The following is a 22,594-nucleotide window of genomic DNA, read 5'->3' on the forward strand; positions in this document are numbered from 1 at the left end:
AGTCATGGTTTTCTACCATCTATTTGAATTTTTTAACAAGAAGAAGATGAAAATAAAGGAAGAGGAGAAGAGTTAGTATCTTCTAAAGATGAAATCTTATACACACTGATAGTGTATACATTATCATGGTTGAATGCACGACATATATACAAAATTTGTATTTCAAAAATTCAAATTCGGATTATGTGTCGTTTATCTAATGGTGAAAGTGTACACATTGTCAGTGTATAAAAGATTGATTATTTCCTAAATACTTGACTCTTATGCATTCTTGTGGAAGTTCAGTCAAAAGAAATAGAGGGTAAATTGATCACATGACTTCTTTTTTCCGTTTGATTTAGCTCCATTTTTTATCATGCAAAAAATTGGGAGTAGAAGGTAGCTAATTGCTGAAATTAAAGTGTAGGGTGCAAAGCACAGTGTGAAGATAGTTCAGGGGTGCAAAGTACAATTAATTCTAATACTAAATGCATGTTTTTATCTGATTGTCTCGCGAGGAAAGTGCGCTAAAAGTACAAATATTACGTGTGGGGAAGATACTCTAACTCCAGACAAATTCCCTTTCCTTATTGACTTCGGATTCTGTAACGTCGGTTAAATCCTCACTATATAAACAAACATACTTAAGCAATATTTGCAGTAAAACCTGTTTCTTGAATTTAATCATTCCATCCTCTCTGCAGATTCCCGTTAATTTGCCCTTTGTTTCTTCCTCAATTCTTCAGATATCAAAACTGCTGTAATACTCCCCAGGGTTGTACAACTAGCCACGTTCAAGAACCACCGATTACTGATCTGACTGAGGAATCAGCAATGGATTTCGACCATAATGAGAGACCTAATTCCACGCTCTACCAGCAATTAATGGCTCTGCAACCTCTCTATCCTACTGCTAGTTTAAGGGAACTGATTTCTTTTGCTGATGATCTGTTTCCTTATGCTTTGGAGGCTGACTTGATCAGCTTGCAGGAGGAAGGGCTAATGGGGCAAGACAATGGTTATAGTACTGGTAATCTTATGATAAGTAGTGGGTTGCGAGAAGATAACATAATCCAGCAACTAAAGATCAGAAGAAGAAGTCGTCATCAAGAAGAGGTTGCAGATGATGATGAAGGCTTTGAAGAAATCTGTGTGGTTTGCCAGGGTGAATACGAAGATGAGGAGATGCTGGGAGCACTGGGATGTGGACACGAGTATCATGTTGACTGTATAAGAAGATGGTTGGTGCAGAGAAATTTTTGCCCTGTTTGCAAACGCAAAGCTATTCAAGAACCGGACCCTCAATTTGAAAGCATCTCTTTAGATAAGTAGAATGGGGATTTTTTGAAACTGATTTACCTGTTTTTTGATTATACTACATTTAGGTACTTTTAATACTTATTTGGTTAATTTTAGTTAGTAAATGGGTGGTATGGGAAAGACTGCTCTGTATACGGGAGTTGCATACAAGAATTTTCATTGTTTAAATCTGGAGACTTAGATTTACTTTTCTTCAGATATTAGTTGGGGTGATACATGATTTGTGGACCCTAAGTTCAAATGCCTTCTTGAAATTTTTGTATAATTGATAGTGACAACTTGTAGTTGTTGCCAACTTCTTTTGTTCTTATAAGCATTATTTGCACCAATATGCCTATTCAAACTGAGGGATTTCCTCTACTTGGCCTTCAATTCTGTTTCCAGCTGCTACTGATTTAGTAATGAAATTTGAGTATAATAAAATCCCATCTTTTCTCTGTTCAAATTGTTGATTGCTCAATGAACTTTATACTTTGAGCAATATATTGAGCAGGAAAACAGAAATATTGGATCTAAATATTGGCAGCAAGGTGGTTATTATCCTCATCTAGGGGACCTTATACAAGTTCTATTGCAGATATTTTTGGATTGGCAATTGGCTTTCTACACCCTTCTTCGTGGGAGGAATTACTCACTGCATAGAACTGGGGGATGCTTTCTTGTAGTAGATGGTATCGTTTTTGGCGTTATGAGGTTTTAATAATCTTCTCATCCTTAGTTTTCGAATTTAATTACTCAGTACTGTTAATGACTGACTTCTTAAATTTCATCAACATAGAATGTTGAAAAGCCTGTAGATAATTAATGACTTAAGAGACCATTCTTTGCTTGGACAAATCTGCTCAAATTAGAGCATATGGGCCAGATCCGAGGCAGAAGTTTGAACCAAGAAGAATGAAACTGGACACCTTCAGAACCGTTGCCTAGAGGGGATCCGTGCGCGCGGATCCATCCGGGGATCCTCTTTGGAGCACTTTGGAACGTTTTTTTCTGTACTTCTTTTGAGCATCTCCTCTGACCATCCAACCATACACCTTCAGGCGCCTGAATGGACACATATGATGAATATGCAAAAGTTGTCCTCTTCATTGTAGAATGACTTTTAACAAGGTTGAACAGCACCTTTGAAGGTCCTCTTGAATGTTTTGCTAGAACTCTTCAGGAACAATGAAGATGCAAAGGTAGATAGGTCTCAAACACTTGGCAGCAACCAGATTTGTACCATTCCCCCTCTCTTAAAGGCGATTTATCTTCAAATCATGCACTTACTTATAATGAAGCGACTTGAGAAATGTCGTGATGAACGCAAGCCACATAGCATGTCGCCTACCCAATTTTACTACGCACATGATCCAACACACGTTCTCCCTCACATCCTATTTGTCATGAACACGTATCCAAGAACTCATGATCATCAACTTCAATGGATAGGATAATTGAAGCGTAGCTATGAATTCTTGGACCTCTATCAGATTCGTTCCCTTCCCTGTAGGTTAGTAGATGTAGATATGTGGCGATTGACAACCAAAAAAAAAAAAAACAGAACATGAATCAAGTTGGGCTGCTGTACACCTTTCCCAAATCAGTTTTACGAAATGACATTTTGCTGATTTCCCAAAGAGCCTTGGTACAAACAGTCAGGATAAATGATATCATAGAGGATAAGTTGGCAATCTAATCCTCATTAGGACTGACCTTTCGTAGATGGAGAGAACAAGAAGAGATTAATTTTCTTCTTCTCTGACTGAACTTAGATTCTGTATATAATCTAATAAAAAATGTAGCTGAAATCTGTGAGCTTCAGCATGAATTTTCCTTGAAGTGTTGCTCATGACTGGGGATAGCTAAAGATACCAATTATGTATGTGTTAACCATTTCTGGGTGATGGAGCAGCAGAGCTAACTATGGCATATGGTTTTGGTGATCTATGAGTAACTAAATTGCAGTTCAGCTAAACGGAGAAACAAAAACATGTTGTGAGGATGAGTATGATCTTGAAAATGCAGAGCCAAAATAGTATTTATTTGCGTCATAACTACAAATCGATCCCTTCCCTTTCCTTAACTTCAGCAATCAAATCACAGTATCTGATTGTTGGTTGTTTTAGCTTTTAAACTATCTAGCTACAAATGTCACATGAGATCTACAAAAGGCAGATTCTAGAAGGCGATTACAGAGCAAGAGAACTTAATGCATTACTTCAAAACTGAGCAACCAATTGTAAAAAAATCTATATGATTAGAGTAGCATTTTAACAGCTTATTAGCCAAAATAAGCACATATACATTGATTTACACGAGAATTTTTAGTTCTAAACTAATTTGACTTTGTGGTATACGAGGCTCCTAATAATTCCTGCTGCATAGAAAGTCTGCGGAAGAGAGAGGACCTCTAATGCCATCATTCCTTATTGGCACCTGAAATCCTTCCTCTACTGATCTCCAGGACCAGTGGATGTCTTGGAGCTACCAGAATGCCATGACAATATCGATCCACGGCCTCCAAATATATCATTCACCCAACCATAATGCTCTTGTTTAATACCAAGAAATGATTAAGGCTGCAGCACATGTTATACATGGTTCACATATGACATAAAGTGTGCAGTTTGAACACTTAGCAGCAACTTAAGGCCTTGAAAGTCCAATTGTCCGCCACTGGTTCAGGAGGAGATTGACTGCTTCCATCTCTACGTGCCTGTAGCAATTTTGCTCCCAGTGGATTGATTTCTTTCAGAAACAGTAATATTATTCCTCTTATCCACAATACCAAAACCAGCAGGCACTTCAAAGCTATCCCAGGCATGCTTTGCTCGGTCCAAAGAAAACTTCATAACTGATGTGAAGTATCTGGTGCAATCACAATCTTTAATCTTACTATGGCTGCAAGTACATACATATATACCAATTGAAAGGATGGGTTTAAGAAATTTGCTTAACACATGACAATGTATTTTTAAGTTCAAGCAAAAGGATTTACCCAGATCAAAGTCAGATGAAGAAACAACTCAGTATAATCACTTTGGGAGGAGCAGCTTCACCCCAAGGGAATTCTGACAAAAGGTTAGGGACATCGAATAGAGTTGGGGATAAAGCAAATGATAAGTACCATGTAGACAATTTAAAGGGTGCTTTATTTCAGTTATTGGAGAAAAAAGTGCTTGTTTTCTGTTAATTAACATGTTTTGTCCCTTTTCTCAATCTGCAGGTTTTCAAGCCCACTGTGTGGTAGAATATTTCAAACTAAATTGTAAAGAGTCGGAGATATTGTTACTCGAAACACTGGAGTGATTGATGCAAATTTACTGCAGATACAAGAAACGAAATTGTAATTTCAAAACATAAATAAATTTTGTCCATCTTTGCTTGAAAAACTAACCAGGCTTTCCTTACCTTTTTGTACCAATAAGAAGACAATTAAATACAAAAGTAATTTATTGAAAGTGTATATATATACTAGGAGGGGTTCACCGCGCATATGCACAGTGTAAAGTTATATACGTCATATGGCCAGCATAAAGTCCATTGTAGTTGTTTTTTTTTTTTTTTTTTGAAAACAAAATAGATAATTCATAATTAGTAGTAACGACTTAGATAACTTGATGTTCAAAATATCATATTAGCCAAGTATGTTGAGTCAAGCCCACCCCCGTTTGGATTGCTATATTTCTCAGAAAAATTGTTACGTTTTTTGTGAACACATTTTCTTATCACCTTTTTACCTCACATATATCAAATCGCTATAGTAATTTTTTTACAAAAAATCCAGAAAAATGCAATCCAAACAAATCCATAGTTAAAAATTTTATAAATTATTGCAAGTCGTATTCATAATTAGCTATTAAAAAACGTTTGTGGTATGAATACATATTGAAAGAACATGGCAATAATTATAACAAAATAATGACATATTATTATGAGTCAATTGTAAACATTATCAGTTTAGAAAAAGGTAAAGAGAGAACATGATGAACATTGGAGTAGAAATTATATAAGCCTCTTAAAGGTCGCTAAAACACTTTCATTAAGGGTAATCTACTTATCTACCAATACATGGCTCCTTAAATAAATAACCATGTTTAGAGTTGTATTCAGAATTTCATTAATAGAACCCTTTGCTACTCTCCCAACCGGAATCTAAAATTTCCATGAGTACAATCATCTCCTGTCAGCTACTTTGGTGTGTATCAAGAACATCATCATGTGCTTCAGAAAACTTGCTTCACTCGAACTTCAATTAAATTTAACTCTGGGTGCCTAAGAATGACTTGAGGCAATAACTGCCATCACGAATGCCATCTCCAGAGCGATGACTGAAATGTAATTTGATAGGGTGTAGATCATCCCAATTTTCCAACAATTCCTTGTAAACCTTAAAAAGAGTGAGTCAGTCGGTAAGTCCAGCCCCCTTGACAGATTTCAACCTGGATCTTGCATTTATCATGCAGATGGTAGGCTAAGTATATTAGACAATAATTGTAGACATGCTACTGGGATTCCTAAGACTTGAGAAGCATTTCTTGAATAAAAACCACAAAGCAAATTGGCAGTTCCTGAAAAAGACATTTATCGACAATAAGTTTCTTTTTTCTTGATAAAAACTACAAAGCGAGTTGTCAGTTCCTAGAAAAGGACATTTAACATCAATAAATTTCTTTTACAGCATATTCAAACGAATAATGGAATGCATGTACATGCAGTATAAAGAGAAAATCTATTTAGTAAGACAAAACCCACACCCGTGCCAATTGAACAGATTGACAAAAAGGGAAAAAAGTATTTCTAATTGGCCATAAGTAGAATGATTCTAGACTATCAATAACTTGTAAACATCAGAGAGAGCCTTAAAGTCATAAAACTTGGTGAATCAAGAATCAAAAAATGTCAAATAAAGATCCATGCATAGTCAGTTGCAGTCCTGTTTTGACAGGTATGTGAGCGATTTTGCTGAGTTGGGGAAGCATACAAAAGTATCTTCACATACTTCTGAATCTTTTGGATTAATTCAATGCAATTGATATCAAGGGGAAAAAAGTAATGATTAGACACCCAAGACAGCTTATTGAAGAAGGGAAATAATTTTGAAGAATGATTAGATGAATGGTCAGTTCAACCTTAACGTTCTATTTACTCTTCTTTACTCTGAATATTGTAAGTTTGAAATTTTTGGGGTTTTGGGGGTTGGGGGGGGGGGGGGGGGGGAACCACCTTTCTCAGAACTTTGAATTCTCAGTTGGCCCTTTATCATTTGAAGAAGTTGCTCATTCTTAAATCAGTAAAGAAATGAAGCCGTAATGCCCCTGCACAGTTCAATACAAATACCTGTAACATACATATAAATTGAAATGAAGCGGTAATCATTCATTGTAAGCTAAGATTACACCTTCTCTAAGACATATTGTGTTGTATAGCTACTGGTGCTGATATCAATTTCTTATTGATATTTGAAACTAAAAATGCTTGACAATTACAAAAGCAATTTAAGTGAAGGGAAATGTAGTAGAAACAGTTATGCTTGTGTGAAGATAATTAGGCCAGCTACATGTTATCATGAAAAGGGAAAGCTCGGCCAAACATTAAATAGCAGAACCAGATAAAGTCTGAAGATTGTTTTACAACAAATTATCAAAATCCACTTTGATTATACATCTTGAAAATTACTAAACAAGCAATGGAAAGAACAAACCTGCAGAATTGAAACTAATGAAATAGCAGATCCAGAAAGGGATGGAAGGCTTGACAGGTTAGTTCGGATTAGCAGAATCTGCTGTAGAATAGGCTGAAAGCACCTTCAGAACCTACAAATTAGAAAAAAAAATGAATTTGCATACAGATCTTCAAGAAGAATCAAGTTGAGTGAAGCAAAAGACAATTGCAGCCTAAATTACTAAATTATTTTCTATGTTCAGGGAGCGAACAATCCCTTGAAAAGTATAGGTGCCGGTTGCACATATTAAAGAGAACATTCAAGTGCTTGAACATGCTATCTCTGTTGGCTATAATTAGTTGATCTTCAAAAATTTGAGAGCCATTGATGGCTATTATTAAGAAAGCATACATTGTAGTAAAGTTTTAACCTTACAAAAAGCTATAATTAGTTTTATCTTCAAAAATTGAGGAGAGACACTAAAGTCAATTGAAACAAAAGGATTTCTAATTCTCGACAAGCAGAAGGTTGATGATTAGCCATCATCCACCATGTGAAAATGCGTCATAAGACAAAGAAGGATCTCACTTAAGGAAAGGAACACCAAAATTAAATTGAACAAGCATAAGAACCTGATCATCATATATATTAACTACTGATTCTGTTCTTAAAGCATATCACATAAATTTTAACTATTATATTGTTAGGCGCCTGACGTTCCAAATGTCCAAATAGTGGAAAAAATGCGGGAATACAAGATTTATTATTCAATTCTTTATCAGCTATGTAATAGTTATACCCAGAGCTGATTCGCCTATATAATGGAATAGAGAATCATAGAGGATAAGCCAATACCTTAAAATTCAATCACCACAAAAAATTGCACAAGAAACTAATACCTTAAGGACCACTATGGGCTAAAAGATGGCAACAACTATGGCAGCTTTTTTTCCTTCATGATTAGTAAATGAATCTAATAAAATTCCCCACAAATTAGAGACCAAAACAAATTAAACATTGAATTTGCTAGATCCATAAACCTAATTACCACTTCCATGCATAATATAGCAAGGTCAATGAAAATAACACCATTCAAACAAACAAAAATTTACACTAAAATTAACTATCCAAAATATCAACATTTTGATTTCCACCTAATGAAAACAACCTCTGATGAGATGTTTCTGCACATGTGAGAAGTGCCATTTTGTTAACATAGTTCCTAAAAATGTGTACACTGTGGTTCCCAACCAAAAATGCCCACTTACATTTGACCTAATGTGACCCAATGGCATAAATAGCAGCCAAAATTTTACAAAGACAGATATGGCAACTCACAATTAAATCTTAAAGACAAATTTAGTACCTCTATATTAACATTTTCCAGGCCATTGTCAGATTTTATAAGGCCGACAGCCATGAGAAATAAAAACCCCAAATGAGAGACTACATAAGAAAAAGTTTTGCAAATTCACCAAATTTCACATACAATACATAATTAAAGCATTCTAAATCTGCAATCGAGTTTCTTAATCTGAGAAGTCACCATGAAAGAAAAGAAAAGCTTGAGTTTAGTCAGATTTACCGGTCCAATATCATCAATCCTGATGATGGAGTGCTTCATTATGCACTTGCAGACATCAGAGCAGTCATAACAGAATGGAATAGAGTAGCTCGCACAAAGGCCAATCGGGACTTATGTACTGCACTTGGAATTGAGTTTTCTATTTTCCAGCCAGATAGTGTTTGCATATAAGTGTATTTCAGGTAATATCTTGATGTATTGTTGTGGGTATTCCCTTTGATGCTGATCAATCGAAAGGAAGCTCATTAGAAAAAGGGGATAATAAGTATAGATATGTATATGACCTTGTCAGGTGAATCGTGCACCACTCCCAAAAAAAAAGCGGGATAAAAACCATCCCTTGGTTGTATATCTCAATTCCTCATCTTGTAACCAGGAAAAATGGATCTGTAGAAACCAAAAAAGGGTTCCGAAGAAGGAAAAAAATATAGTAGTACTATATGGAATTTCTAGGAGATCACGAGACAGTGGAGGAGAAAGATAAAAAGAGAAAGTGGAGTTATACAGTACCCATACCACATGGCCAAATCTAGTTAATATTTTCTTTTCTTGACTGCAGGAAACTGAAAAAAATCGCTTAAGGGAGAAAATTTTTAGAACATAACATGAACTTTATAAATACCAGATCTCTGAGAAACAAAACAACAGACCTGGAAAAGTAAAAAATCATGGTCAAGGATAAAATTGACTCCAAAATTCCGACTGCTATCAGCCAAGAATCAAAAAAATAAAATTCAGAAAATCAATCAAAAGTCACCATAGTCAAGGAATTCATAATAAATAGGTGAAATGACAAAATTAGTTTTGCAGAATATTGAGACATGAACTTGAACTTCTATGATTCCTATAAAGTACATATTTTAACTCAACCAAAAGCAAAACTTTTCTTGATAAAAAAACAGAATGCTTGGAGAGAGATTTATAGTTCTCCACTCCAAGATTTAGTTCATAGGTATATGAAGACGGCTTGGCAGAGACTGACTTTCAAAATTTCTTTAAAGGAGGATCTTCTAAATAAGACGAGTAGCATGCAAATTAACAAACCAGTTTGACATAAAACTTCTATGTCTGCAACTTCAAGAGTAGAAAATAAGATGAACGCACTTTGATAGACAACTTTGATAGTTTGGTCTATGTATATAGTAGCTTCATTTTTCATATAAATTTCCGTCCAAGTACTTTTAGAATAAACAAAGCAGCCTCTCTTTATAAAGCAGCAAAAGTCACAGACCTTTATTGTAAATTATACTTATTCATGGCATTGGTTATGGACCTTCAAAAGACACCACCATCTCAACCAAGAATCCAGAGGTCCATCATGCAAAATGGTTTCATTTGAAAGCATTTTCTTGCTATGTAACCTGAAATTTGGCAACCAACGGTTCATAATCATAAACTAACCATATGGAGAGCCAGTTACTAACTAAAAGAGGGGATAATTAAGTTAGAATATGGTAAACGTAATCCATTCCTCCGACCCCTAGTCTAACAGATACAGTAGGAAACAAATGCTAATAACTGTCAACTATCACTGCATGAAAACCAAATAGTGATGGGCCAATACGCCCCTAGCAGAATAAAAATCTTAAAAAGTAGGATTTGATTATTAACAATTAGCTTACTCAACAAAGAAATATAGTCCACTTTTCGATAATTTCTTAACCATCTGCATGAGAATCTATATGTCCAAGAAATCACATGTACCACTCTTCTTCTTAAAGACTTACTACACATTGTAAATTCTAAAAGTGTACATTAAAGCAATCACAACAAAATTTTAACTCCACTTTAATGTAAACATGAGTAGTGTTTAGAGCTGAACCTTGATGTAAATGGTGATCAAGGGACCAGGCAACAAAATTTAACCCAATTCACAACCTCTCTCCCTTGATAGGCTCTTCCTCACAAAACCCCCATTTCACATTATATCAGCTGCTTCGATAAACAAGTTTTCTGGTACAATTGCTCACTCATATGTTACTTCATGGCTCTACAAATATACATAGATGAAATAGAAAATAGACCTGTATACACTAAAATCTAGGGTTAGGGTTCTGAAGTCATTTCCTATGGCAAATGATGGAGAAACGTTGCATTACAGCAAAAGGAAAAGAGAAGGTTGAACCAAAACTCAGAAGCATACTCAAGAAGAAAAGAAAAAACACCGGATCTCTAGGTTTACAAATACTTCCGACTTTTGGTGCTTTTGGATGGATTAAGATGGAGATTTTACTGCAGCCTTTTTTTTTTTTTTGGCTCAAAGAAGGAGATGGAAGAATAGTATTTCAAACCTCTGGGTTATTAATCAAAAGATTAACAAATCCTAGCAGGAAAAATGGCTTTCTTTTTTGAATCAAGGACAGTGTAAAAATTTAGGGAAATATTGGAGCATACCGATCAAGATGATTTCTGTGTCTCATGCGTTTCATAGCTTCAAATCCAGACCAATTCTAATGACAAGGGAAAAAAATCAATTAGAATCATATAACTCAAAAAAGAAAAGAGAAGAAAGGGAAAAAGGGAGGGGAAACGGGAAGGGAAGACAGAGAAGAAGGAAGTACCAAATATAAAAAAGAAAAACAAGAATGGGAAGAAAGGAACAAAGAAAATAAAAGAAAAAAGGAAGGGGAGAGGAGCTTCGGAGAGGAACGAAGCAGCGGAGAAGAATGAAGGGAAAGAAGACAAGAAGCCCTAGGACAAACTCTTGGTCAAACTTGCCACCAATCTCCTCTTGCCACGTCATCAGGAAGCCAATCCCCTTATGACACATGGGCGGATGACCAAATCTGACGTGGCTAGAGGTCCTTCACGCTTATACTATAGGCTAAATATATTATATATATGTATAGGATAAAATAAAAAATAAAAATAAAACAGCTAAACTACTTATCTTACAACAATTACCTTACGTGTTCGGAAAGGGGAGCAAGAGTATGAGTTGGGGACAGTACACCAAGGGTAGCAGAGACTGGAGAGAATAAGGAGGAAGTAATGACCAGTGGTTGTAGAGAAAGGGGAAAATTACCAGCCAGAAGCGTGAGAAAAGAGAGACCTCCTAGTGGAATTAGCTAAGGGAGTTGTTCAGTGAGGTGGCAGGGGAGACTAACTTGTAATTAAATTGTTATACTGACTTGATCCATTGTGGCCCACACATTGAGCAGGTGTACATGTACGTGTTGGAACTTGAACATGTACTTTATAACTAAAACATTAGAAATAAATATTGTGCATACCTTGTGAGATTGCTACCTCTGTGCTTGAGAATGGAATATTTCATGATTATTATCAGGCCTATTCAATAATAAATGAACTAAATTGGTCATCAATCAGATCATAGGCATCAAGTTTGTACAATTAGAAAGATTAACAAGAGGAGGCAAGAAGAGGGACATAAAGAGGACTCCTAAAATAGCTTATGGTCAGCAAGGGAACAAGAATCAGACATTAAAGGGTAGAACAGAAAGATCAAAGAAGATACTAATAAATAGTTCATGAAACAAAAAGAAAAATCTATTCTCTAATGGAGAATGAGTAGAATCCATGTTCTATGTTCTTGGATGATTATATCTGTTATTTAGTTAATGATGTAACAAGTTCTTTTACCTGTTAAAGTAAGTTGAGTGAAAACCTTCATGCTAAGTTGAGACTTAAACTTCTAAGTAGCAGTGTAAATTATTAATCAAAACATTGCTGGAGCTTTAGCTTCACATGAGTATCACAACATAAAATGGGGCCACAGTAGTTCACAGTTTTTTTGAGTCACTACGTGACATCGTATATAAGTTCAACACATTACAAGTTTTACTGGTCTTTCCAAGGTATTTGACGAAAATCATAAATATTCTAAATATTAGGCCAAGCCTTTGAAAGTCCCTAATAAACAGATATGTTTTACACTTTCTTGAAGGATAAGTGGAAGGCAAATAACAAGTGACATGATGAAAGAAGGTACCAAAAAATCCTGCATAAACAGACCTTTTTGACTTTTGGAAAGCTTAGAGTTCAACAAGTATCTAAGTTTACAATTTATCCCACAAGTGAACATGAAATAAGGAATAAGCATTTTAACAGAAACTCCAAAAGGGAACATGATAAGTGAGTAGCTGTATATATGGTTGCTGAATGTTTGAAAGCATGAAGTATCACATATCAATATAAGGGTGCCTATGCTTCTCAAATATTCTAAAGTTAATAAACTTGTGCATGTCAATTCATTAAGTTATACAAACATCAAGGGGAAAGCATAATCAAGAAAAAAAATGAGAAAATTGATTCTAAGTACAAAACTTGTAAGTTTAATAGATTAACAAGGTACAGTACAAGAACTATGTGGGAAATAGTATAGGATGACTGAAAAACAAGAGTAAGATGAATGTCATACAATATAACAGAATATGATTTCTATAATTAAAGTGTTCCAAAATCACTCAGATTTTCAAGTTGCTATGTGAATAATTATAGAAAATGAGCCTAATTGGAGAACATTTAATTTTGTGATAAACCCAATTACCTTTGTTCTAACGTTGTCTGCCTTTTAACCACTCTGTACATGAAATGACGTTTCTGACATTATCAGCAGCCTGAATCCAATCTACTGTAACCTGGTTCCTTTCTAATTCTACTTTTATCCATCAACTCCCTGACCTTATTTGCATCATCCCATCTCTCTACATCAACAAACATGTTATACAGCAAAACATATGGGCCGGAGTCCTCTGGATCTAGCCTCAACAAAGCTTCAGCTGCTACTTGTGCTATCTCCACATTGTTGTGCACCTTACAGGCATTTAGTAATGCACCCCAGACAGATTTATCAGGTTCAAGTGACATTGCGTAAATTATGTTCAAGGCTTCCTCAACATTTCCAAAACGACCCATCATGTCCACAATGGAGGCAAAGTGTTCAACCCTTGGTTCAATACCAAATTCATTAATCATGGCCTCAAAATGCAACCAGCCTTGATCAACAAGACCAGCATGAGTACATGCATTCAGAACTGCAATGAATGTAATGTAAGTAGGTCTCACTCTTTGTTGCTTCATCAAGTCAAATAGTTCAAGAGCTTCCAGTGCATAACCATGAGATGCATATCCCCCAATCATAGCATTCCAAGAGATTACATCTTTCTCAAATTGCATCTCATCAAAAATAGTTCTTGCTTCAAATATTGCCCCGCATCTAGCATACATTGTAATAAGCGAGTTATTTAACGGAATATCAGGCACAACAATCTTTGTTACTAACTGATGAATTTGCATTCCCAGATCCACTGCCACAGACTCGGCACAAATGCTAAGAAGTGAAGATAATGTGTGTCGATCAGGTTTTTCTTCTGTTCCTTGCATCTCAATAAAAAGCTTGATGGCTCCATCATAATCTGCATTTTTCTCACTTCCTGCAATAATTGCATTCCAAGATATCCTGTTTTTCTCTGGCATCCTTTCAAAAAAATTACGAGCAAGTTCCAAGCTTCCTGACTCGGAGAACCCTGAGATCATTGAATTCCATGATAATGCATCTGGGCTTGGCATTTCAGAGAAAAGCCTTGAAGCTTCTTCCATATTTCGTACCTGAACATAGCCACTAATCATGGTATTCCACGAAACAGAATCACGCTCAATCATCTTATCAAATAACTCCCTGGCAGAAATGATATCTCCAGTTTTCACATAGCACATGATCATAGAATTCCATGACACCAAATTTTTCTCAAACCTTCTAACTCCATTCCTATTATCATCAGCAGCATAAATTGGGATTTGATCAAAAAGTTTCCGGGCATCGTTCACCCTTCCCTTTTGGCCGTACCCGGCAATCAAAACGTTATAAGCTTGAAGATAATCTTCACTCCCGCTATCCCTCGTCCCATACTTGAACAGAACATGTGCAGCAGCATCCAACTCTTCATTCTGTATTAAACCAGACACAAGAACACTTAAAGAAGCGGCGTCCCTGTCAGGCATTCTCTCAAAGAACTCAACCGCCCTTTTCATATCACCATTTTGCAGCAACCCAGAAACGATCGCATTCCAAGAAACAACATTCCTCTTAGGCATACACATAAAAAGCCTCATTGCTTCATCTATTCTACCATTTTTCGCGTACCCACTAATCATCGTGTTCCACGAAACAACATCCCTCTCCGGCATTTGATCAAACAGGTATTTTGCTTCTTGCATATATCTACTTCCCCGACACCCCATATAACCCGAAATAATCAAATTCCACGAGACAACATCCCTTTCAGGCATTTCATCAAACAGTTTTCGAGCTTGTGCAATTTCTCGCCTATGGACGTATCCACTCATCATTGAATTCCATGTGATTGTATTTCTAAGTCTTAATCCATCAAACAAAACTCTTGCTTCTTGAATCCGGCCACTTCGTATTAAACGTGTGATATTCTTGTTCATTATCTGGAGGTCTCGGGGAATCTGAGAAGCAGAATTGGAGACTAAACTGCAAAGACAATGAGCTACAACAGGGTCGTGATTAACAATTTGATATTCACAGTTTGTCGTCCTAAAATTTAATAAAATATTGTTTAAGGTAATCAAATTGCTCCGCCATCGGGCGAACATTTTGTTTTTAAGGATCTTTAGAATGAGAGACTAATCTGAACTTAACTGCAAAAAATTTCACTTATTAATCTGAACTTGACTAATTCGAAACTTACACATGTAAGGCCTCATCTTGGCCCATTTTTTCAAAATAAGTTTCGGACCGAGATTGTATAAGCTATTAGCTTGAATTTTGTCGAAAAATTATGCATATGATCGGATTTTTAAAATGTTTCATATAATATGTAGATAAGAATACTCAATTTATACATTTACCATAGATATTTATTAATTGTAAATTATTTAATTAAAAGAATAATGCTTTAATATAAATATATTATTAAAATAATTATTTTATATGATTTTGTTTATCTTCAACATGTATAAGTATTAAGTATTTGATCTGATATTATTATTTTGATCGAGCATAGATGAGGTTGAGTTTAACTTCACCTAAGCCCAACCTATAGACAACAAACATGCTTTTCTTTTAATTATGTTTAATCTCATATTGATCAGCTTACTCCATAGAAAGCAAAGAGAAAAATGAATAAAGCTTGGAAAAAGATACTCTCTAGGCTCTAAAGCACACCTCTAAGTAAAAACATTTTCAAGGACAGAATACATGCGAACATTACATTTGCAAAATTTGGAATTAATGATTCACTCTAGGGCTGCAAACGAATCGAATCGCTCGCGAGTGGCTCGAATCAAACTAGACTCGAGCTCGAGTCGAGTTCAAACTGGCTCGAGTCGAAATCGAGTTCAAAATATTAAACTCGTTAACTCGTGAGTCGGCTCGCGAACTCGAGTATATATATATATATTTTTTATTTTAAGTATATATATTTTTTTTATTTTTTTATTTTAAGTATATATATATTTTATATTTTTTTAATTTTAATAGTAAAATTATATATACATCCTTAATATTTTATTATTTATTAAAAAAATATTATTTTATTTATTTTTAAGAAAATAAAATATTTATTTTTTATTTTTTTTGAGCTCGAGTTTGAAATTGTCAGCTCGTCAAGCTCGAACTCGAGCTCGAGCTCGAGTTCGAGTTCAATGAAATTATGTTGAGGCTCGGCTCGATTAGGTCAAAACTCGACTCGACTCGACTCGTCTGCAGCCCTAATTCACTCATTCATGCCTACAGATGACTTTTTTTTCAGTCAGGCTATTTACTCCATTTGTGCATTTCATTTGCTCTTCAAAGTTACTAAAGCTGTTAATCAACCAAAGTAAAAAGTGCTTAGCATATTTTAGTCTCTAGGCATAAATTTATTTTTTCCTATCCTGAGAAGCTTCAAAAAATAGAGTTCAAATAATTTGTAGTATAGTTTAAAATTGAGTTGTTCAGTTTTCGCTGCGCAAAAAAGAGGAAGATAAGTAACTCAACCCACTTGACCAGATACATAATAGTTCTACAACCAAAATCAGTGCATAAGCTTAAAGGTTTTATCTATCAGTCATTTACATTTATTTGTCATAGGCTGCTTTTACCATCTCCTTTCTAACCTCAATTATGTCATTGTTCTTCTTCTGAATAACAAAACCAAGAAAGACTAATTCTTGCCATGTACAAATATGCAGATAGAATCATATCATTACCACATGTTGGAATAATCAATCTTCCCAAGGAGCCTATACATCAAACAAACCAGGTAATAACAACAAAAATTTAAGCTTAGGCACACACAGATTGATCCCACAATAGATCTGCTCAGGCACTCATAGATTTAGTCAAGGTGCCCATAACCAATTTCCAAGTTATATGTATCTGTAAGGGTTACTAAATGTTAATAATGCAGGGGAAATTCATGTAAGTAACAATAAAGAGAAGGAAATCAACTTTCTTACTTTCACAAGAAAAACCATTGAACCAATGAAATTCAACCACCGAACCATTGAACTCTTCTAGCATATGAACATCACAAGGATTTGGTTTTCTAAGGCCATTAACATTATGAGTGGGAAATGTATTGGAAGATTCCCAACAAAAATAAACAAACTTTTCTTTCATAATCATGGAGAAGAAATCCAAAATCCAAATATATAGCAAAGTATGAGGGGAAAATGGTCACTGAAAAAGAAACTCCCACATTGATAACTTTATTTTAATTTAGTCTGTCTACCTCATATTACATCAATATAGGCCACGGTACAATTCAAATTCACATCATTAAACATAGTTTTTGGGTCAAAATTCAACATCCAACGCAATGTCGCAATATTTCCACTTAGTCAACATTAGCAGAGTATCAAGCACCAATGGACGGCAACTCTAGTATCTGAACTTACTACTACTTAGAGACTATAATACCAATGAAGGAGCCGTAAGGAGATTTTAAGCATAAATTACATTATAACTAGAAAATGCGATTACCGAGGTGATGTACATGTAGCAGCTTGAGAAAAAAGACAAACACCTGGAAGGCAAAATGGGAAAATTTGTAAGAATATATTATTATGTAATGGTACGGAACCAGAGTATAGCAATGGTGATAGATTTTGCAGCAGCAATTAACTTAATCTTAACAAAATGAATGGAACAGGAGACTGTAAAGGAAAATTATGAACTCAGCTTCTCATTAATGACTTGATAACAAATTACAGAAACAGAAACAATGGATTCAGAGAGGGGAGGAAAGAATGAAGGAAAAACATGAGAGGGGAGGAGAGGGAATTTGGTAGAGCCAAATCTCTCTTTACAACTAATTGGCAATATGACAAAAACTTAACTATCACAAAGATCCTCTGAGCTTTTATTGTTTTCAGAACTAACTCCTAATCTGTCCAATAAACTAATGACACGTGTAATTCTAGAATCATCAGCTGCAGTGGTTCATAACCGAAGCATAATTCTGTTATTCCTAGTGAAGGCGTGTCTTTTGAAGTCACGCCTTCTTCTTTCTTCAAGCTGATCAACCGCGCCTTCTTCGAACTCTGGATCACGCCTTCTTCTTCCTTTAAGTTGAACTGGGGGAAACTTTCTGCAATCTCTCTGCACTCCATGACAGAGTCTCCCCCTTCAAGAAATCTTGCCCTCAAGATTGTCACTGTGGAAACTGCTTCTCAATTTCTTCTGCAAACTCCTATGTTGCCTCTGCTGGATCTGTTCCCCACCAATGAATCAGCCATTGCACTGCAGTAGCATTCCTTTTCTTGACTATTCTCCTAGCTAATACTGCAACTGGCTCGACCCTTAAGTGTCCCTTTCCATCAACCTCTGGTAGTTGCAGGATAGGTGTGATCTGATCTCCAGTCTTCTTCTTCAGTAGAGAGACATGGAAAACAGGATGTATTTTGGAACTTGTTGGCAACTTCAACCTGTATGCCACCTCCCCAATCTTTTCTATCACTTCATAGGGTCCATAGTATCTTGCTGACAGCTTGGTGTTGCCTCTTATAGCCACTGAATGTTGCCTGTAAGGATGTAGCCTCAAGTACACCTAATCCCCTACTTCAAACTTTCATTCACTCCTTTTTTCATCAGCATACCTTTTCATTCTCTTTTGAGCCTGCTTCAAATTCTGCTTCAGTGTAATGTCAATTTTATGCCTTTCCTTCAAATAGTCCCCAACTACAGCCATCTTAGTCTGGGAGTAGGGTCCCAGTGCCAGTTTGTGGTGGTGCCTGAACGTATAATGCTTCAAAGGGAGTCATCTGAATAGCTGTGTGGTAACTGGTGTTATACAACCATTCTACCATAGACAGCCAATGATTCCACTTCTTTAGTTCCAAATGTGAGAAACATCTGAGATACATTTCTAGTACCTGATTTACTCTCTCAGTTTGGCCATCAGATTGTGGGTGGTAAGTTGTGCTGAGGTCCAACTTAGCTCCCAGCAGGGTAAACATCTTACCCCAAAATTGACTGGTGAAAATCCTATCCCTGTCTGATAGCATACTTTGGGGTACTCCATGCAGCTTGACTACCCCATCCATGAATATTCTGGCAATTTTAGGGGCATCAAAAGGGTGTGAAATGCTCAGAAAATGAGCATACTTGGTACACCTGTCTACCGATACCATAATGGTATCCCTTCCTTCAGAGATAGGCAATCCTTCAATGAAGTCCATAGTGACATGGCTCCAAGGGTACTGCGGGTTGGGAAGAGGTTGCAGTAACCCTGGATAGGATACATGCTCATCCTTGCATTTCCTACATATATCACACTCCAGTATTGCTGGTTTATTGTCTTTATACATGCCTGGCCAGTAGAATAGTTGCTTGGCCCTCATGAATCTTGCTTGTATGCCAGAATGTCCTCCCAATTGTGAGTCATATAGGGTGGTGATCAGTATTTTCCTTATGTCCCCTCCAGATCCCACAACCATTCTTCCTTTGAACTTCAGTATACCATTTTGGTAACTGAGGTTGGGGGTTTGGTCATGGTTCAATAATACCTCTTTAATGCTATTCTGTGCCCAATCATCCCCTTGGTAGCTGCTAATTACTTCCTTGATCCATTCTGGAACTATGATAGTTGTTGCAGTGCACTCCAAGCCTTGATCACTTCTTCTGGATAAGGCATTTGCTACCACATTCTCCTTTCCCTTTCTATAATGGATCTCATAACTCAGTCCAATGAGTTTAGTTAGCCATTTCTGCTATAGGAGGTGGTGATCCTTTGCTCCAGTAGGTACTTCAAGCTCTGGTGATCAGTATTAATGATGAAGTGCTAACCCTCTAGGTAGTGCCTCCATTTGGTGACTGCTGTCACTAGAGCCAACAACTCCTTCTCATAGACGGATAATCCTACATCCTTTGGCCCTAAACCCTGACTAATGTAAGCTAATGGTCTCTTGTTCTACATTAGAACTGCCCCTATCCCTTTGTAGCAAGCATCAGTCTCTATCACAGAGGGTTGGCTGAAATCAGGCAAGGCCAGTACAGGAGTATCACACATGGCCCTTTTGAGTTTTTGAAATGCTTCCTCAGCTTCTGCCCCCATTGGAAGTTGTCCTTCTTTAACAGTGTAGTCAATGGCCTAGCTATGCTTCCATACCTTTTAACAAACCTCTTGTAGTACCCAGTCAAGCCTAGGAATCCCCTCAGCTGTTTTACATTCTCTGGTCTAGCCCACTTCATCATAACTTCAACCTTCCTAGGATCAGCTTTTACCCCCTTAGCTGAGATGATGTGCCCAGGTATTCCACCTGTGTCTGAGCAAAGGCACATTTGCTCCTCTTGGCATACAGCTGTTGCTCCTTGAGGATGTTCAGAACCTCTGTAACATGCTTCAAATGCTCTTGTAAACTTGAGCTGTATACTAGCATGTCATCAAAGAATACCAGTACAAACTTCCTCAGTTGTTTTTAAAACACATGGTTCATTAAGCCCTGGAAGGTAGCAGGGGCATTGGTCAGCCCAAATGGCATCAGCTTGAACTCATAGAGCCCCTGATGAGTTCTGAATGCAGTCTTGGGAATGTCCTCAGTCTTGACCCTGATTTGGAAGTACCCTACCCTCAAGTCTATCTTGGTGAAGTATTTGGATCCATTCAACTCATCCAAAAGCTTATCAATAAGGGGTATTGGCTATTTGCTTTTAACTATTAGCTCATTCAACTGCCTATAGTCCACACAGAATCTCCAAGTGCCATTCTTTTTTTTCACAAGCAGTATAGGAGATGCAAAAGGGCTGTTGCTGAGCTGAATGATACCATTTCCTAGCATTTCCTGCACCAGTTTCTCAATTTCAGTCTTCTATACATATGGACATCTATATGGCCTGATCTGGAAAGGCTTGGACCCCTCTTTAAGTGTTATGGAATGGTCATGACTCCTTTCAGGGGGCAACCCTCGGGGTTCCCTGAACACATCCTTAAACTCCTATAGTACCCCCTCAATTTCTGGGGTATGGACTCAGGATCCTGCACTTCTTCATTCACTGCACTCAGTTGTGCTAAGATCCCATAAGCCTGTTTCCTAGCCCACTTGTGCAGCCTACTTCCCTTTATCAGCCTTAGCTGCACTGAGTTATTCTCTCCTTTAATTCCACCTGTTGTTTTCCCTTCTTGAACTTCACACTCAGCCCCTTAAAGTCAAACTCCATGGGGCTGAACCTGGCAAGCCAGTCTACTTCTAACACCATATCATATCCCCCCAACTTCAATGTGTTGAACTGGTGCTGAAACTCATAGCCTTGCATCTTCCATACCACAGGCTTAGCTAGACTTCTGGACTGTACCCTCTACCCATTAGCCACCTTAACTACTAGGGAAGGTCCCCTAATGTCCAGTCCTAGGTTTCTAGCCAATTGCTCATCTAGAAAGCAGTGAGTACTACCACTGTCAATCAGTGCAGTGACAGTCCTACCCCTTATTATCCTCTTCAATCTAATAGTTTTATGCTCACTCCCCCCTGCCAGAGCATGGACAGAAACTTCTATTTGTTCATCCTCTAGTTTGCCCTCAATACAGTCACAGAAAATATCAGATTCAGCCTCCTTCTCACTTTCATTAGTTGTAGGGTCCTCATTTACATCATTTACCAGCAAAAGATGAATGTGAGATTGCTTACATACATGGCCAAGAGTATAGGGTTCAGCACATTTATAACACAGTCCTTTCTCTCTTTTGATGTTGAACTCACTAGGAGTGATCCTTTTGAACAGGTTCTGGTTGCTGTTTGGATTTTTGTAACTTTTAGTGGGAGGTTTATCTGAGGTTCTGGGGGTGAAGGGGCTCCATTGGGTATAGCCCTGAGGGTGGAATGGGGCTTTTTGTGGCTGGGAGGTATTAGGTAGGGTCTCGTGAATTTTTTGCATGGCTTTTAAGTTTTTCTCCTGCAACTTGGCTACTTCTATTGTATCAGCCAGGGTTAGGGGTTTTGCCATTTTGACCATATTAACTATTTCTTCCTTTAAGCCACTTATAAAACATGCCTTGTAATAAGAATCAGTCAAATGAGGAAGGGAAGGCATTACCAGTGCTTTGAGCAACTCAAACTTCTCCAAGTAGTCTGCTACAGAGCCTACCTATCTTTCTCTTGTTGAATTCCTCAATGGCTTCCTCTGGAGTGCCTTCACCAAATCTTTCACACAGTGCAGTGGCAAGTTCAGTCCATGGAATGGCTTCTCTACCACTAAACACCCCATGGAACTAGGTGTCGGCTCTGTCTCTCAGGTACAGTTCTGCAATCTCAGACTTCATGTTTTCCTCCACTTCGTTGATCTTGAAGAACTTGTTATCCTTTCTGATCCATTCCCTTGGATTATCTCCTGTGAAATTAGGCAGCTCCATCTTAGGTACCCTAGCAAAGGACCTGCTCTTCTTCCAATCTGATCTACCCTGGCCTTCATTTTGTGTTTCTCCCTTCCTGCCTCCTTTCTTAGGACTTGCTATACAGCTGCTACTTTCCACATCTTTGTCCTTGTCATTCAACTTTGCCATCATCTGTGCCATCATAGACGTCATACTTTCATACTTCTGATCTAGACTCTTAAGGGTTCTCTCAGTACCTTCCTGCCTGTGTTCCAGAACCTTGAC

At 37.0% G+C, this 22,594-nt stretch overlaps 3 protein-coding genes across 22 annotated transcripts; 1 reads left to right on the plus strand and 2 right to left on the minus strand.

The window, feature by feature from the left end:
- The first annotated feature begins 597 nt into the window (after positions 1–597).
- On the plus strand, positions 598–2,556 carry LOC113735690 (E3 ubiquitin-protein ligase MBR2-like). Of its 2 annotated transcripts, none has more exons than XM_072044753.1 (2): positions 598–1,992; positions 2,078–2,556. In XM_072044753.1, exon 1 carries the CDS (start codon positions 814–816, stop codon positions 1,309–1,311), a length of 498 nt encoding a protein of 165 aa, XP_071900854.1. In that variant the 5' UTR covers positions 598–813; the 3' UTR covers positions 1,312–1,992; positions 2,078–2,556. The 2 variants fall into 2 exon arrangements, with proteins under 2 accessions (XP_071900854.1, XP_071900855.1); XM_072044754.1 differs by having other exon boundaries at positions 598–1,970.
- A 2,709-nt stretch (positions 2,557–5,265) lies between these two features.
- On the minus strand, positions 5,266–15,326 carry LOC113734800 (pentatricopeptide repeat-containing protein At1g62260, mitochondrial). Of its 19 annotated transcripts, XM_072044765.1 has the most exons (9): positions 13,042–15,326; positions 11,765–11,822; positions 11,436–11,499; positions 10,926–10,981; positions 10,354–10,521; positions 8,532–9,892; positions 6,986–7,097; positions 6,508–6,599; positions 5,266–5,852 (listed from the first exon to the last, which is right to left on the minus strand). In XM_072044765.1, the coding sequence occupies exon 1, from the start codon at positions 15,111–15,113 to the stop codon at positions 13,104–13,106; it is 2,010 nt and encodes a 669-aa protein (XP_071900866.1). In that variant the 5' UTR covers positions 15,114–15,326; the 3' UTR covers positions 5,266–5,852; positions 6,508–6,599; positions 6,986–7,097; positions 8,532–9,892; positions 10,354–10,521; positions 10,926–10,981; positions 11,436–11,499; positions 11,765–11,822; positions 13,042–13,103. The 19 variants fall into 19 exon arrangements, 18 of the variants coding, with proteins under 18 accessions (XP_071900866.1, XP_027117303.1, XP_071900864.1 ...); XM_027261502.2 differs by lacking the exons at positions 10,354–10,521; positions 11,436–11,499 and having other exon boundaries at positions 8,532–8,753; positions 9,763–9,892; XM_072044763.1 differs by lacking the exon at positions 11,436–11,499 and having other exon boundaries at positions 10,354–10,484.
- A 2,867-nt stretch (positions 15,327–18,193) lies between these two features.
- LOC140038422 (uncharacterized) lies at positions 18,194–18,691 on the minus strand. Its single transcript, XM_072083775.1, has 2 exons — positions 18,600–18,691; positions 18,194–18,524 (listed from the first exon to the last, which is right to left on the minus strand). The coding sequence occupies exons 1-2, from the start codon at positions 18,689–18,691 to the stop codon at positions 18,194–18,196; spliced, it is 423 nt and encodes a 140-aa protein (XP_071939876.1).
- Positions 18,692–22,594: the final 3,903 nt, after the last annotated feature.

This window comes from Coffea arabica, chromosome 3e (assembly GCF_036785885.1).
Source record: "Coffea arabica cultivar ET-39 chromosome 3e, Coffea Arabica ET-39 HiFi, whole genome shotgun sequence".
In the NCBI taxonomy this organism is placed as follows: Eukaryota; Viridiplantae; Streptophyta; class Magnoliopsida; order Gentianales; family Rubiaceae; genus Coffea; species Coffea arabica.

What these genes read in the sequence shown, in the direction of transcription:
- LOC140038422 (XM_072083775.1), bottom strand. Translation starts at nt 18,691, where the DNA reads ATGGCTGTAGTTGGGGACTATTTGAAGGAAAGGCATAAAATTGACATT. An exon ending in GCTCAAAAGAGAATGAAAAG is followed by an intron (nt 18,525 to 18,599) that starts GTATGCTGATGA and finishes ACATCCTTACAG; the next exon opens with GCAACATTCAGTGGCTATAA.
- LOC113734800 (XM_027261509.2), bottom strand. Translation starts at nt 15,113, where the DNA reads ATGTTCGCCCGATGGCGGAGCAATTTGATTACCTTAAACAATATTTTA.
- LOC113735690 (XM_072044753.1), top strand. Translation starts at nt 814, where the DNA reads ATGGATTTCGACCATAATGAGAGACCTAATTCCACGCTCTACCAGCAA.